The sequence below is a fragment of the Eleutherodactylus coqui genome, chromosome 9, assembly GCF_035609145.1.
Source record: "Eleutherodactylus coqui strain aEleCoq1 chromosome 9, aEleCoq1.hap1, whole genome shotgun sequence".
In the NCBI taxonomy this organism is placed as follows: domain Eukaryota; kingdom Metazoa; phylum Chordata; class Amphibia; order Anura; family Eleutherodactylidae; genus Eleutherodactylus; species Eleutherodactylus coqui.
In genome coordinates this window covers 6,614,430-6,632,221 of record NC_089845.1, presented here as the reverse complement: position 1 = coordinate 6,632,221, position 17,792 = coordinate 6,614,430, and the positions used below count along the sequence as shown (strand labels likewise).

General features: G+C 44.9%; 1 protein-coding gene across 1 annotated transcript in view; it reads right to left on the bottom strand.

Moving 5' to 3' along the window:
• The window catches only part of ADAMTS16 (ADAM metallopeptidase with thrombospondin type 1 motif 16), a 298,537-nt gene that overhangs the window by 176,353 nt on the left and 104,392 nt on the right, over positions 1-17,792 (bottom strand). The window contains exons 7-9 of the mRNA XM_066579089.1: positions 13,580-13,739; positions 13,279-13,384; positions 12,019-12,156 (exon numbers count right to left, since the gene is read on the bottom strand). Of these exons, the coding sequence (XP_066435186.1) occupies positions 12,019-12,156; positions 13,279-13,384; positions 13,580-13,739 (404 nt within the window). The remainder of the gene's footprint in view (positions 1-12,018; positions 12,157-13,278; positions 13,385-13,579; positions 13,740-17,792) is intronic.

Below are 17,792 nucleotides of genomic sequence, written 5' to 3'. Positions count from 1 at the left end.
AAGCACTAGTACACGCTGGTAGAGTATACAGCTGAAGCGCTAGTACATGCTTGTAGAGTATACAGCTGGAGAACTAGAACGTGCTAGTAGAGTATACAGCTGAAGCACCAGTACATGCTAGTAGAGTATACAGCTGAAGCACTAGTACATCCTAGTAGAGTATACAGCTGAAGCACTAGTACATGCTAGCAGAGTATACAGCTGAAGCACTAGTACATGCTAGTAGAGATACAGCTGTAGCACTAGTACATGCTAGTAGAGTATACAGCTGAAGCCCTAGTACACGCTAGTAGAGAATACAGCTGAAGCACTAGTATACGCTGGTAGAGTATACAGCTGAAGCACTAGTACACGCTGGTAAAGTATATAGCTGAAGCACTAGTACATGCTAGTAGAGTATATAGCTGAAGCGCTAATACACGCTAGTAGAGTATACAGCTGAAGCACTAGTACACGCTAGTAGAGTACACAGCCGAAGCACTAGTACACGCTGGTAAAGTATACAGCTGAAGCACTAGTACATGCTAGTAGAGTATACAGGTGAAGCACTAGTACATGCTAGTAGAGTATACAGGTGAAGCACTAGTACATGCTAGTAGAGTATACAGGTGAAGCGCTAGTACATGCTAGTAGAGTATACAGCTGAAGCACTAGTCCATGCTAGTAGAGTATACAGCTGAAGCACTAGTCCATGCTAGTATAGTATACAGCTGAAGCACTAGTCCATGCTAGTATAGTATACAGCTGAAGCACTAGTCCATGCTAGTATAGTATACAGCTGAAGCACTAGTCCATGCTAGTAGAGTATACAGCTGAAGCACTAGTACATGCTAGTATAGTATACAGCTGAAGCACTAGTCCATGCTAGTAGAGAATTCAGCTGAAGCACTAGTACATGCTAGTAGAGTATACAGCTGAAGCACTATTACATGCTAGTAGAGTATACAGCTGAAGCACTATTACATGCTAGTAGTGCATACAGCTGAAGCACTATTACATGCTAGTAGTGTATACAGCTGAAGCACAAGTACATGCTAGTAGAGTATACAGCTCTACATTGCACTGCAGTACTTCAGCTGAAGCCCTAGTACATCCTAGTAGAGTATACAGCTGAAGCACTAGTACATGCTAGTATACAGCTGAATCACTAGTGCATGCTAGTATACAGCTGAATCACTAGTACATGCTAGTATACAGCTGAATCACTAGTACATGCTAGTATACAGCTGAATCACTAGTACATGCTAGTATACAGCTGAATCACTAGTACACGCTAGTAGAGTATACAGCTGAAGCACTAGTACACGCTAGTAGAGTATACAGCTGAAGCACTAGTACACGCTAGTGGAGTATACAGCTGAAGCACTAGTACACGCTAGTGGAGTATACAGCTGAAGCACTAGTACATGGTAGTAGAGTATACAGCTGAAGAACTAGTACATGGTAGTAGCGTATACAGCTGAAGCACCAGTACATGCTAGTAGAGTATACTGCTGAAGCACCAGTACATGCTAGTTGAGTATACTGCTGAAGCACCAGTACATGCTAGTAGAGTATACTGCTGAAGCACCAGTACATGCTAGTAGAGTATACTGCTGAAGCACCAGTACATGCTAGTAGAGAATACAGCTGAAGCACTAGTCCATGCTAGTAGAGTATACAGCTGAAGCACTATCCATGCTAGTAGAGTATACAGCTGAAGCACTAGTCCATGCTAGTCGAGTATACAGCTGAAGCACTAGTCCATGCTAGTATAGTATACAGCTGAAGCACTATTCCATGCTAGTATAGTATACAGCTGAAGCACTACTCCATGCTAGTATAGTATACAGCTGAAGCACTAGTACATGCTAGTATAATATACAGCTGAAGCACTAGTCCATGCTAGTATAGTATACAGCTGAATCACTAGTCCATGCTAGTAGAGTATACAGCTGAAGCGCTAATACATGCTAGTAGAGTATACAGCTGAAGCACTAGTACACGGTAGTAGAGTATACAGCTGAAGCGCTAATACACGCTAGTGGAGTATACAGCCGAAGCACTAGTACACGGTGGTAGAGTACACAGCCGAAGCACTAGTACATGCTGGTAGAGTACACAGCTGAAGAACTAGTACATGCTAGTAGAATATACAGCTGAAGCACTAGTACATGGTAGTAGAGTATACAGCTGAAGAACTAGTACATGGTAGTAGAGTATACAGCTGAAGAACTAGTACATGGTAGTAGCGTATACAGCTGAAGCACCAGTACATGCTAGTAGAGTATACTGCTGAAGCACCAGTACATGCTAGTAGAGTATACTGCTGAAGCAGCAGTACATGCTAGTAGAGAATACAGCTGAAGCACTAGTCCATGCTAGTAGAGTATACAGCTGAAGCACTATCCATGCTAGTAGAGTATACAGCTGAAGCACTAGTCCATGCTAGTAGAGTATACAGCTGAAGCACTAGTCCATGCTAGTATAGTATACAGCTGAAGCACTATTCCATGCTAGTATAGTATACAGCTGAAGCACTACTCCATGCTAGTATAGTATACAGCTGAAGCACTAGTACATGCTAGTATAATATACAGCTGAAGCACTAGTCCATGCTAGTATAGTATACAGCTGAATCACTAGTCCATGCTAGTAGAGTATACAGCTGAAGCGCTAATACATGCTAGTAGAGTATACAGCTGAAGCACTAGTACACGGTAGTAGAGTATACAGCTGAAGCGCTAATACACGCTAGTAGAGTATACAGCTGAAGCACTAGTACACGGTGGTAGAGTACACAGCCGAAGCACTAGTACATGCTGGTAGAGTACACAGCTGAAGAACTAGTACATGCTAGTAGAATATACAGCTGAAGCACTAGTACATGCTAGTAGAGTATACAGTTGAAGCACTAGTCCATGCTAGTATAGTATACAGCTGAATCACTAGTCCATGCTAGTAGAGTATACAGCTGAAGCCCTAGTACACGCTAGTAGAGTATACAGCTGAAGCACTAGTACATGCTAGTATAGTATACAGCTGAAGCACTAGTACACGCTGGTAAAGTATATAGCTGAAGCACTAGTACATGCTAGTAGAGTATATAGCTGAAGCGCTAATACACGCTAGTAGAGTATACAGCCGAAGCACTAGTACACGGTAGTAGATTATACAGCTGAAGCCCTAGTACACGCTAGTAGAGTATACAGCCGAAGCACTAGTACATGCTGGTAGAGTACACAGCTGAAGAACTAGTACATGCTAGTAGAATATACAGCTGAAGCACTAGTACATGCTAGTAGAGTATACAGCTCTGCATTGTACAGCATGACTTTAGCTGAAGCGCTAGTACATGCCAGTAGAGTATACAGGTGAAGCACAAGTACATGCTAGTAAAGTATACAGCTGAAGCACTAGTGCATGCTATTAGAGTATACAGGTGAAGCACAAGTACATGCTAGTAAAGTATACAGCTGAAGCGCTAGTACATGCTAGTAGAGTATACAGGTGAAGCACAAGTACATGCTAGTAAAGTATACAGCTGAAGCGCTAGTACATGCTAGTAGAGTATACAGGTGAAGCACAAGTACATGCTAGTAAAGTATACAGCTGAAGCACTAGTGCATGCTATTAGAGTATGCAGCTGAAGCACTAGTACATGCTAGTATACAGCTGAAGCACTAGTACACGCTAGTATACAGCTGAAGCACTAGTACACGCTAGTATACAGCTGAAGCACTAGTACACGCTAGTATACAGCTGAAGCACTAGTACACGCTAGTAGAGTATACAGCTGAAGCAATAGTACACGCTAGTGGAGTATACAGCTGAAGCACTAGTACATGCTAGTAGAGTATACAGCTCAAGCACTAGTACATACTAGTAGAGTATACAGCTGAAGCACTAGTACACGCTAGTAGAGTATTCAGCTGAAGCACTAGTACAGGCTAGTAGAGTATACAGCTGAAGCACTAGTACATGCCAGTATAGTATACAGCTGAAGCACTAGTCCATGCTAGTAGAGTATACAGCTGAAGCACTAGTACACGCTAGTAGAGTATACAGCTGAAGCACTAGTACACGGTGGTAGAGCACACAGCTGAAGCACTAGTACACGCTAGTAGAGTATACAGCTGAAGCACTAGTACACGGTGGTAGAGTACACAGCTGAAGCGCTAATACACGCTAGTAGAGTACACAGCTGAAGCACTAGTACATGCTGGTAGAGTATACAGCTGAAGCAACAGTACATGCTAGTAGAGTATACAGCTGAAGCAACAGTACATGCTAGTAGAGTATACAGCTGAAGCAACAGTACATGCTAGTAGAGTATACAGCTGAAGCAACAGTACATGCTAGTAGAGGATACAGCTGAAGCAACAGTACATGCTAGTAGAGGATACAGCTGAAGCACTAGTGCATGCTATTAGAGTATACAGCTGAAGCACTAGTACATGCTAGTATACAGCTGAAGCACTAGTACATGCTAGTAGAGTATACAGCTGAAGCACTAGTACATGCTAGTAGAGTATACAGCTGAAGCACTAGTACATGCTAGTAGAGTATACAGCTGAAGCACTAGTACATGCTAGTAGAGTATACAGCTGAAGCACTAGTACATGCTAGTAGAGTATACAGCTGAAGTACTAGTACATGCTAGTAGAGTATACAGCTGAAGCAACAGTACATGCTAGTAGAGTATACAGCTGAAGCACTAGTACATGCTAGTAGAGTATACAGCTGAAGCACTAGTACACGCTGGTAGAGTATACAGCTGAAGCACTAGTACACGCTGGTAGAGTATACAGCTGAAGCACTAGTACACGCTGGTAGAGTATACAGCTGAAGCACTAGTACATGCTAGTAGAGTATACAGCTGAAGTGCTAGTACATGCTAGATCATTTTCTGAATGCTGATCACAGGAATGGGGTCCCGTGTCCCCTGTCCTCCTTACTGCACGCTCCGCAGTGATAGGACTGAGTGAGGATCTGGTCAAGCACGCACACCAGCATTCCATACAGCTTTTTGATTGCGTTTTATAACATTTTTCCTTGGAGGTGACCAGAAATAGTGTAATTCTGGCGTTATGTTTTTTTTTTTACCTACAAGATAAATAACCTGTTGACTTAATAGATCCGACTTTTACTGTTATGATGAGACCAAAAATGTTTTTTTATTTAGATTTTTTTTTATATCAAAAATGAGAAAAAGCGGTCATCAAAACTGGAATCTTTTTTTTATCTTTCATAATAAAAAGTTTATGTTTTATTCATTTTTTTTTTTTTAGTTCCCATAGGGGACTTGAACTATCAATCGTTTGATCGCTTACATAATATACTACAATACTTTGCCTGCAGAGATGCAATATACTGCAGTACCATTCTGGTAAACTTGCTTGAACAGGCCACACTTAAAGGGGTTGTCTCGCGGCAGCAAGTGGGGTTAAGTACTTCTGTATGGCCATATTAATGCACTTTGTAATATACATCGTACATTAAATATGAGCCATACAGAAGTTATTCACTTACCTGTTCCGTTGCTGGCGTCCCCGTCTCCATGGCTCCGTCTAATTTCGGTGTCTTCTTGCTTTTTTAGACGCGCTTGCACAAATGGGTCTTCTCCCTTCGGCTCGGCTTGGCTCGGCAGCACAGGCGTTTTGGCTCCGCCCCCTTGTACGCGTCATCGCGTAGCTCCGCCCCCGTCACATGTGCCGATTCCAGCCTCCTGATTGGCTGGAATCGGCACATGTGACGGGGCGGAGCTACGCGATGACACGCACAAGGGGACGGAGCCAAAACGCTGATGCTGCCAAGCCGAGCCGAAGGGAGAAGACCCATCTGCGCAAGCGCGTCTAAAAAAGCAATTAGACACCGAAATTAGACGGAGCCATGGAGACGGGGACGCCAGCAACGGAGCAGGTAAGTGAATAACTTCTGTATGGCTCATATTTAATGCACGATGTATATTACAAAGTGCATTAATATGGCCATACAGAAGTACTTAACCCCACTTGCTTTCGCGAGACAACCCCTTTAACAGGAAACATAAATGGCGGCTCTGTGGGCCTTCACATGCCTCCAGGCTGCCACAATGAACAAATAGCCACTTCTGATCTGCCTTTATCTATCGAGACATTTAAATGCCACTTTAGATGTCACAAGAGCTTCGTGTGGCAGCAGAAATGCATTCCTAAGCTCTTGTTCATGACCTGAAGGTTTGCGGCCGTCTCAAGGTTGACTCAGCCTTATGAGGATATTAAAATGAGGACCCAGCTTGCTGGGGGGTAAAAGATGACTAGAGAAGGCAATGGCAAACCACCTCATAAAAACAGTCTGCTAAGAAAACGTCACAATGTGACGTCACCCTAGAAGTCAGCCATGACTCGGTTCTTGCACCAGGGGACTATACCTAAAGGCCCATTTACACTGAAAGATGATCGCTCAAAGTTTGCTCAAAACGGCAGTTTGAGTGACAGCTTTTTGCATAACTCTTAAGTAGCTAATTAGCTGTTTAAGAGTTTATTAGTGTGTCAATGAAGGCCCCTGCTGTATGCAGATGACAGCGGGAGCGCTGTTATCTGCAAACAGCTGCTTTGTTCTCAAGCTGTCAGCAGTATCCCGCTGAGAATTCTGAGTGGGATACCAGCTGAAAGAATACTATCAGCGGTATCCTGCTGAGAACTCAGTGTGAAGCGCTGATAAGGCTCATCCCTAACTTGAAGCTTGCTTAAAATCAGCAATGAACGAATAGTGCACGATGGGCGCACATTTACACACAATGAACCCATTTTGAGCTGTAATCGTTGTGTCTAAATGGGCCTTTAGATGTCAATTCTAATGGCTGCAATCAGACGTATTGCAGCCTCTAGTTACCAGCTCTCAAAAATAGCCAATATGCTGCAGCTGTGACTTTTGAGCCCGTTTTCTACAAACCCAGTGCACAACTGACATCCATGCACATCGGATTGTACGCAAGGTTAGAGACGTTGGAATCAAGAATGTATAGAAAGGTTAATTGTCCTGGTTATTAAAGGTTGTTAGATGTTAGCCTCACCGAGAGCAGGGACCGATGTCAATGACTGAAATGTCTGAGGCACTGCAAATTGTTGGTGCTTTATAAGAATGGGTAAAAGATAAGAGGAACCCCGTCAGTAAGTACGTGGTCCACAAAAGGTCACGGTCATCATGAAGGGATTGTTGCAGACCATCTCCATCAGCCCGAGATAAAGTCACTTCAAAATGCTTATCCTTTCCTTATACAGAAGATTCTGGTTTGGGTTATAATGTTACTCACGTTACAAGGCCTGTTGAAAGGTCAGACATTGGCTTACGGGGAAGTTACCTTCCAGTAGGTGGCGCTGCAGAGACATTGTACCATCTATAATTTGCACATAAATTTCCTAGAGGAGCATTGCATGGCCTACACGTCTCCTTAGGCTTACATGGTGCTCTCTTCAAGGAGAGGCAGTACCCCGGTGACCCATATCGAAGATCTCTCAGCCAGCCAGCCATAAGGCTACCTTCATACAAGGCATCTGAGCTATGGAAGTTCTGCCGGAGAATCTCTGCTGCCTTTCTGCAGATGGTCAGAGTTAATGAGCTTTGCATAATAATGCTTTGGGTTTAGTTGCGTATTTTGTAGACGGACCTTCATTTTTACGTGTGGATTCTCTGCTGCGGACTGTTCTGCATTTTGTGATCTGGTACTTGTAGTTCCTGGCAAACTTAATTTTTGAACAGCAGCAAACACAGATTACTTTTGATGAAATGCCTCATAATCCGCAACAACAGTGATCTATGGTAAAATCTGCTGCATTTCTGCAGTTCCTGCAACATAAATAGACAGGCTATGGATTCACAATCTGTAGGGCGTTTCCAAGTTCTCACAAATCTGCTGCAAAAAATTCCACTACGTGTGAAGAAGATTCATTACATCCCATTCACTGGGCCTGGACCGTATACGCTGCAGAACGTCCAAAATGTGATTCCACTACCAGAAATTCTGCAGCGGATACTGCATGCGTGAAGGTGGCTTTAACCTACACTGACAAAGGGGCAAGAACCCTGAAGCAGCTGTACATGTCTGGTGGACAGAAGTTGATGTGTGCAGGGGCTCTGGAAGTTTCTGGATGGTCTATGTTGTCTTGTGTTTTTCCTCTGTCTTCTATGTCTATGGTTATGATGTGTATTGCACCTTTGCAGCACTGAATGGGTTACTGTCTGGAAAAGTATCTATTTGTATGTCATGTGACCTCGTTTTATATATGTTGGTGCAAGGTGTGTGAGAGCCTTCTACTGGAGGAGCAAGAGAGAGACAGAGAGAAAGAAAGCCTGGCCAGTACTCAGACACCTTCAGTCTGAGTCCAAGAAGAGATGGAAGAGGCTGAGCGGATATCCTGTTAATGCCGCTAACCCCTTCTCCCCCCCCCCCCCCCCCTCTTTTGGTGGATACATGTGGCGTTTGCCTGCCGTGCGGTGTGAGGTGAAAAAGGTTGCAAAGATCTGTGGGAGTGGAGCGGTAGAGTGTTGGTGGAGTTTCTCCAGAGTCGGTGTCCGGGACCAGGGAGTGTAAGTCACTCTGTTCTCCCGGGTTTCCTCCTTGTCTCTTCCCTGTTCTGATTCCTCACTGTTCTGCCGGTGGATGTAAAGAGGACCATTATGGAATTGTAGTTTCTCAGTAAATTGCTTCACCGACCGTTCCCGTTGGCCTTTGAATTCTACCCCCCGTGTGGACTCTTATTTATTCCCAGAGAGATCACTGTGGAGGAAGGAACGATGGCGTCATGCGTGACACAAACAGGACTAAGGTAATCCACCCGTGGGTCTCCCTATTTCATTTAGACTGCCCGCATGCCATTCGTTGTTCAGTCGAGGCGGCATTACACGGAACGATAATCATTCAGATGCTGAACTATTTATCAACTCGTGTAAAAGGCCCCTTAGTCATGTTGCAAGGCCAGTTAGAAGTCCACATTGACTAAGGCCGGCTGCACACGATCGGGTTGGATTTGGCATGCGGGAGCCCGCAACAGAATCCAGCCATAACCGCGTCCGCATGTACCAGCTTTCTTTCATCCTCATCTGTATTGTGGATGGATGAGGCGGCTCCTCGTCAGAAATGCGCAGTACAGATTTTTCTTTTAAATCTGTTCTTTCTTCACCATCGCTAGTTGATGACGTGGGTAGCCGCGACCTATCCGCAATATCAATTGCAGATGGGCCGCGGGTCGGACGGCTTCCATTGACTTCAATAGAAGCCGTCCGTGTGGAATTCGCACATAAATAAACATGCTGCGATTTCTACTTTGCAATGCAAATCCGTTCCTGTGCAGCCGGCCTGATAGAGAAGCTACCTTTCAGTAGGTAGCACTGCGGAGACTTTGTACCATCCCCCATTTACACATGAAAACCACATGATGTTCTAAAGGAGTAACACGTCCGTTCATACCGCGGATAGGAGATGCGAGGTACAATGGATGTAAAGGAAACATAGGACCTTTACGTTATGTACAACCGATAAGTATGCAGGCAGCTCGAAGATATGTCTGATTATAATGGATGGGCGGGCAGGTAACGGGCAGCGGCTTCAGCCATAGTGGATCCGCAGCATTCCATCAGCATTGGCCGAGCCTCAGGACATCAGGGGGTTACTAATAAAAGGGAAATTATTCAGAAATGAAATCCAAGAAAAGCGTGGAGATGACAAAGGAGGACAGCTGGGTATCCAACGTCACGCTGGAAGAGGTCTAATATATGAACGTTCTCTGGGAACCGCTCTATGTGCAAAGTGAAAAGAAACTTGTACAAGCATGTCTTGTCATCTCTATGGTTACAGGGAAAGAACAATCGTGATGGTCTCTTGTCAGGACTATTGTCCGCATACTATATGGGGGGCAGCAAACACACGGATACAATACTGTTACCCACATGGGACTGTCAGCTACTTGTACCCCTATGAGCTAAGCTTATGGACTGACAGTAGGTGACCCGCTGAGTCTGGGGATGTCACTGTTATACTTACCTTCCCCACTGTTCCCCCGGTGGCGGCGCTGGAAGCCGCTGCTCAGGGCATTGAGCAGTGCTGTTCAGTTGTCTGCCCATTATAAAAGTGAAAGGGCGGACTACTTAGGGCGAGACAACAGGTTGTCCCAGCGACAATCATTCCTGTTTAGGTAGAACGGGCCGACGGCCACCCACCTCTATTCACAGTAAGCGGGCCGTCGTTCATAAGTGATACTGTCTGTTTACACGGCCGATCCTTCGTTCAGTGTTATACACGTAGAAACTGAACGACGAACGAGAAGCGAATGAATTCTCATTCGGTCAGTTGGGGCAGGCATTCACACTGAACGAAAAGCACTCGATTCCCGCTGGATGTTGGAATCTTAACAATTAGCTAGTGTAAAAGGGCCATAAGGGGAAGCCATCGGTTAGGTCTGTCTAATCACAACAACCCCTTTTAGGATAAAAGATGACCAGGCGATCAGCTCAGCGCTGGGACTCAGAAACCTAAAGATAACGTGCTCAAAGTACAGGAGGCCATACATGTAGCCTGTATGTGGCCATTCAGGTGAATGTGGGACCATGGGACACACGGCCATGATGGAGGCCATACATGTAGCCTGTATGTGGCCATTCAGGTGAATGTGGGACCATGGGACACACGGCCATGATGGATCAACCAGAGAGAGGGTCGCTCTTTGCTTGTTATTGGATGGTGTCCCCAAACCAGACTGCTGTCAGAAGACCCCTTTACTAGTCTGGAATTCCTGGCAATCTGACACTAGGACCAAAGGTGTCCCAATACCAGATGCATAAACAGACTACTTATTCCAGCAGCTGTGGGTTACACCTACTGAACTATTGGCATGGAGTTGGACAGCAGTGAGAATGGAAGCACAAATGCAGAAGTACTTCGTATAAACATGTGGTATGTAATCTCTGCCAACTCGGTCTCCGGAGATCTGCGGTGGGCAATCCTCAGCCAACATGCCAGATTGTGTCTGGATTCATATATAAACAGCTGAAATCATATTATAGAGCGGAGAGCGGCTCACCAATTCATGATCCTCGCTTATTCTATTATATGCATGCTGCTTGGATTGCTTTGCTCTAGGCAGCTCAGTTCTCCAGGAATGCCGGGCAAACATCCTTTTACACAGATTTACCTTATTTTAATGCGATTTCCTTCAATCTGTAACATTGTGAAATGAGAAATTGATAGTATTCCTGCGGCTAACAACACAGCAGCTGTGATATCCTCTGGTCACTGAGCAAATGGGCAATAACAAGAGACTTATAGCAGGCGCTATAAAACAATCAGACACTTAAGGAAGGTGTATTAGTCATTCATTGAGATCCTGGGAGTATAAAGGGGGTTACTTGCACAATATCCTTACTAGAGCTGCCAGAGGAGGCGAAAAGCACAAGATACAACACTGAGCATTTTCATATTTACTGAGGTGTATCTGGATGAAACCTGAATTTGCTTATTTTGAGCTACTGAATTGATGTTGAAATACTCCTGTATAGAAGAGACAAACGTCTTGTAGCTGTGATGCCTTTATGGGCGAACTAGAGTCACAAATGAAGAGCTGGGAGAAAAGCACAACAATAAATGGTGTCATATAAAGACATATTACATGGGCTGAGACATTAAGATAAGCCAGAGTAATAACACTCTAGATTTGGGAAGGATAAAAGGTAATGGCATGGGGGTTCAAAGCATCTGATGGGTATAAGGGGATATATAATGGTATTCCAGGTGTTGGGTACGATCCTTGCGTTAATAAAGGGCTTATCGGGCATTTTTCTTCTGTTTCTGTTATTCTTAAAATAACCTTCCAATATTAAGACTTTCAAGGTGTCACACTGATCTGAGCCAGAACAATCTGATCTGGAGTATTCAGAGACTGAACTCTGAGATGGAGAGCAAGGACGGAGGGAAAAAAGAGATGTAAACGGAGCCTGAGCTAACGATCTTGTATCACCACCGATGAGGAGCACAAGTCATACCATTAAGCAGAATGTCAATACCTTAAAAACTTGTACAAGTACTGTCGACTGCAGGCAGACCAAGAGAAGACCCCATTGTGTCCGGCCAGTGTTGGGGACATTATGTTGCCATCAGACTTCTTGCACATGTTTCCCTCTCCATCATGGATCATTCCAAAACTGAAAACAAACATTACAAATAAGACTTCATTGTGTTTCATCTTACATGTATGTATTTCCAGGGGCGCACTGCTGGAGGTGTGGTTGATTTAGCTGGCTGATGGTGTGGAGTTCTCCAACCAACCAATCACTATCGGTCTGCTGCATATAAATACCAGCTCCTCTCACTAGAGGGTGCTGGTCATTATACCTTCACATCCCCTAACTAAACACCGGTGTTAGGATGCAGTGCAGATCTTTGTTTAGTTCTGTCTGCCTGGTTTGTGGTCTGCATGCATGCAGTTTTGTTTGTTTCTTGTCTGATGTGCCCTCCATCCATAGGTGTCTGAACTTCGTCCTATGTCTGATCCACATGTCCAATTGACAGCTGGATGCCAGGTCCATGTTTTGTTGTCCTACCTGTGCACTGGTGGGTGGACACCTGTGCCCTGTCCTGCTCATTCCCCTTCGTCCATTGGTAGGCAGACGCTAGGGCGTTGTCTTGTCTGTTTGTCCGTCTGTAGGTCTGAAGACTCCTTGTGTGAATGATGTCCTGTATGTTTGCTGTGTTTGTAGTTTCTCTGTCCTTATCTGGTGTTCCTGCCTATTCCTATCTAGGGCAAGAAATGTGGCCACTAGGTTCCAGCGTGGGGCCTTCCTTATTGGGACGATTGCCCCGCTTGTAGGTTCGCTTTCCTAGGTTTAGTTGTCTTGTTAAAGTAGAGACTCACAAGACAATGAGAACTCTTGCCATGGACTTGTGAGTTTACGTACTTTGGCCAAAATCCTAACTAATACCTTGTACGTACTTATTTATATTCTGTTGGTCTTGTTGTTTTAGTACTTTGGTAAGTCTTTGGCTGGTGTTGGTGTAGATCTGATGTCCCTATGTTCCCTTTATAGCCTGCACCTTCGGTTTAAGTTTGGTGTGAATGATGTCAGTTGGTGGAATATCCCTATTTCCTTACCCCTCCAGCCCTTAATATATTACGTTCGTGTAAGTCGCTGTTTTCATGGCCTCCAGGTGAACGCAACAGTGACGCAGTAAGTAAAGTAGTTTTATTCAGGTAATTCTGCAATCAGGAGTATTATCATTGTTTCATATAACTAAAATACAGGGAAAAAAAATAAAACCGAGCTTACTTGTGTCCCGACTCATGAGCGATGGTGAACGCGAGACCTAACCCAGTGTCCTCATTAATAGTGCAGCTACGATATTTACTGCACATACCTCTAATTGGAGCAAACCCTGAAAACCGGAAGAGACACATACAGTAAGCTGCATCCACTACATGTCATACAGTGCTGTGTGCGGAATCAATATTATCAGACATGCATTACATGTGAAATAGAGGCCTAAACCACAGACCCCGCCACATGCTGCACGCACACTTTGGAATTCGCTTTGTGAAAACAAAGATAGAAGATACAAATGTTAGCCTACCCAACGTGTCACACGGTTCATTCTTCCAGGAACATATATCCAGACCGGTAAGTAGAATGGCGTGATCATGCTGGCTGCCATCAGTTCCTATGAGTCCAGACTGCCACTGACAGAAGCTGCTCAATGTATGGTCTGCATGGTGGTTTATTACAAGGCCGGGCTGAAATAGAGGCGCAGAATGGTTTCAGAGCTCTTGGAATCTTTTTGTCACTACATGAGTTTATTCACATATTTGAGAGGCGTATTATATAATGATGGCAGGCTTTAGCTTGAACGGGTGTCTATATCATACAGTGCAGTTACTGTCCATATCACGCGGTGCAGTTCCTGTCCATATCACGCGGTGCAGTTCCTGTCCATATCACGCGGTGCAGTTCCTGTCCATATCACGCGGTGCAGTTCCTGTCCATATCACGCAGTGCAGTTACTGTCTATCACGCGGTGCAGTTACTGTCTATCACGCGGTGCAGTTACCGTCTATATCATGCGGTGCAGTTACCGTCTATATCATGCGGTGCAGTTACCGTCTATATCATACGGTGCAGTTACGGTCTATATCATGCGGTGCAGTTACGGTCTATATCATGCGGTGCAGTTACGGTCTATATCATACGGTGCAGTTACGGTCTATATCATACGGTGCAGCTACGGTCTATATCATACGGTGCAGTTACGGTCTATATCATACGGTGCAGTTACGGTCTATATCATACGGTGCAGTTACCGTCTATATCATGCGGTGCAGTTACGGTCTATATCATACGGTGCAGTTACCGTCTATATCATACGGTGCAGTTACCGTCTATATCATACGGTGCAGTTACCGTCTATATCATACGGTGCAGTTACCGTCTATATCATACGGTGCAGTTACCGTCTATATCATACGGTGCAGTTACCGTCTATATCATACGGTGCAGTTACCGTCTATATCATACGGTGCAGTTACCGTCTATATCATACGGTGCAGTTACCGTCTATATCATACGGTGCAGTTACTGTCTATATCATGCGGTGCAGTTACGGTCTATATCATACGGTGCAGTTACGGTCTATATCATGCGGTGCAGTTACGGTCTATATCATGCGGTGCAGTTAAGGTCGATATCATACGGTGCAGTTACCGTCTATATCATACGGTGCAGTTAAGGTCGATATCATACGGTGCAGTTACCGTCTATATCATACGGTGCAGTTACTATAAAACATTAAAGTACATAGAACTCAGTTTTACAATTTTCATATACAATTAATCCACACAAAATCCGCATGTGGAATTTTGAAATCTAAAACAAAGAAACTCAAAAGATTTTAGCCATCTAAACTCCACCCACGGATGTGGTCAATTGATATCAAAAAGATATGGATTTTGCTTTGGACTTTAGAGGTGGATTTCAAGTGGAATTTAATCACAGTGATTTCCGCCGTGTGAACATACCTTTAGGCTATTTTCAATTTCGTATCAAAATCCACAGGTAGCCTTGCTGATCTTGGTGCAGAATTTACTGCGTGTGGCATTGCATCATGCAGGGGTTGCGGCTGTTCTGATATGTTCGTCTTGCTCTCAGGCTGGACCAGGGTTTAGCTGTGTCCCTGCCTTTCCTGGGGCTGAGGGGTGTGGTGTCAGGTGAGTGATGTCAGTTCTCACCTGATTCTAGTTGCCTTGCCCAATATAGTCTGACTTAGATTTGACTTCTGAGCTGGTCATTTCAGTTTCCTCCTGGGAGTGCTGAGGAGCACAGCCGGCCTCTGGAATGCCTTTTCCTTGCTGCACACTTCTGCTACAGCTAAGTACCACAGTTGGTTTCCTTGTACTGTTTCTTTTATTCGCAATTCCCTGGTAGGGATTTATTAGCGGCCGAGAAACAAGTGTGGGTCCGCAGTTATCAGAGCGATTGGCCAGCCGATTAGGCAGGGTCCCTCCTGGGGAAGGGGTTCTCAGGGTAAGAATTCCCCTTAGTTTTGTTCTGTGTTTACGTTGCACAGTTGTGTTTTTGGTTGTGTTATGCCCGGTTGTGCTTATTTTTGCGTTCGTATACGCCGCAAGTCCTGTTAGAACACAACAGATTGAAGACTCCGCTAAAACCTGGTCCGGCCTGATGGCAAGGCGAAGATATCAGAACAACCCCAACAGCACCCTTATGCAGGTTGTAACTCAGGATCAGTGTAATCTAATAGTTACATTGGTTAAAAAAAGACATGGGTCCATCAAGTTCAATTTGTAATGTATTTACAAAATTACTCAACTATCTATGCAGCAGCGCCAGAAATGCAAACATAGAAGAAGAAAAAACTACTGTGCATGACTGCCTGTGAGGCGCCGCGGTCATCCACAATACAGTAGGAGGTACGCAGGGTCACCAACCGGGCTCACAGCTGGAATCCACTGCGGCCTCCCACATGCAGAGTCCGACCCGCTCGTGTGAGCCCGCCCTTAGTGATAACAAGCAATGACAGAACTTGATAGAATGATTAGTGACCAAAATGTTTACTATTTCTGAAAGAAGGATCGACTGCATTTTATCTGAACTTTGGAGCTGGAGCCAAAAACACTGAAATGAAAACTGAAGTGTGCCTTACTGATCAAAGCAACCTGTAAAGAGTTGCAAGCTTTCATACACAATGAGTTCATGCAAGGCAAGCAGATGCAAGGAGAAAACAATGGAATCCCGCTGGGCAGATAATCCCTCGCACAAACAAACAACCACACTGCTACTGAGTTTAGCTAATGAGGGAAATAGAGAGATATCTGTGTGTGAAATGTTATGCAAAACAATCGTTAAACCTTTCAATCTTTCTGCTGTTTGAGTGATTATCTTTGCGTGTAAAAGGGACAAAACGAATATTTTTGGTATAACTTACCGTAAAATCTCTTTCTCGTCACGTTCATTGGGGGACACAGCCAGACCATGGGATATAGCCACTGCCACTAGGAGGCGACACTAAGCAAGTGTTAGCTCCTCCCACCAGGCTATATCACCCCTGCAGGCACTCAGCTAATTCGTTTGTATGCAAGCAGTAGGAACAGCCAGTGGGAGGACACAAAAAATTATTTACACTTTATCGTAAACAAAGGAAAGACATACCAGTCTTTTGGATATATATCTCGTCATCTGTGACCTGAGACCAAAGGGCTCCACCCTGCTACAAAGAAAATAATCCTTGGGAGGGTGCGGTGTCCCCCAATGAATGTGACGAGAAAGATTTTACGGTAAGTTATACCAAAAATATTTGTTTCTCGTCCGTATCATTGGGGGACCCAGCCAGACCATGGGACGTACAAAAGCAGTCCTGGAAATAAAAGGGTGGGAATTCCCAGAAAAAAAGGTCCCAGTAGTCAGGGGGCTGCCGCCTGTAGAACCCTTCTACTCAGGGCAGCATCCGCTGACGCATATGTATGGACCGTATAGAATTTTGCAAATCTATGCAGGGACGCCAAAGTGGCTGCCCTACATACCTGTAATGCTGAGGCTCCATGCTGAACCGCCCAGGAAGCCTCCACTGCCCCTTGTAGAGTGGGCCGCTATCCGGAATGTTTGCTAGTGAGAAAACGCATGAGATGTATATGGCGGTCTTCACACCAGCTAAAAAAAGCGTCTCCATACGCGATAATAAATCCTCGAGGATGTCGGCTTCCTGGCTTGGACCATAATTCGGATAACTGCTTCCGAAAATACCAGTCTTTTTTTTTTTTTTTTTCAATATCGTGGTCAACGGCCAGGCCGTTAAACGAAATGACTTTGGATTCGGGTGGAAGATTGGTCCTTGTGATAGTAGGTCCTCCCGTTCTGGGAGTGGCCACGGAGCGTCGGCCAACATTTCAATTATGTCTGGATACCATGCTCGCCTCGGCCAATCCGGAGCGACCAGGATTGCTGGTCCTCCTTCCCTCTTGATCTTCTTTAATATCCTCGGAATGAGTGGAAGAGGAGGAAACACGTATGGTAGTCTGAACCCTGCCCACGAGACCAGTAGGGCGTCCACTGCTACCGCCTGAGGATCTCTTAAGCATGCCACGAAAGGGAGAACCCTGTAATTTAGTCTGGAAGCCATCATATCCACGTCCGGGGTGCCCCAGCACTGACATATCGCTTGAAAGACCTCCGGATGCAGCTGCCATTCGCCGGGGTCCACTGTCTTTCGACTGAGAAAATCCGCTACCCAGTTTTCTACCCCCGGGATGTGAACTGCCGATATGGACTGTAGATGTTTC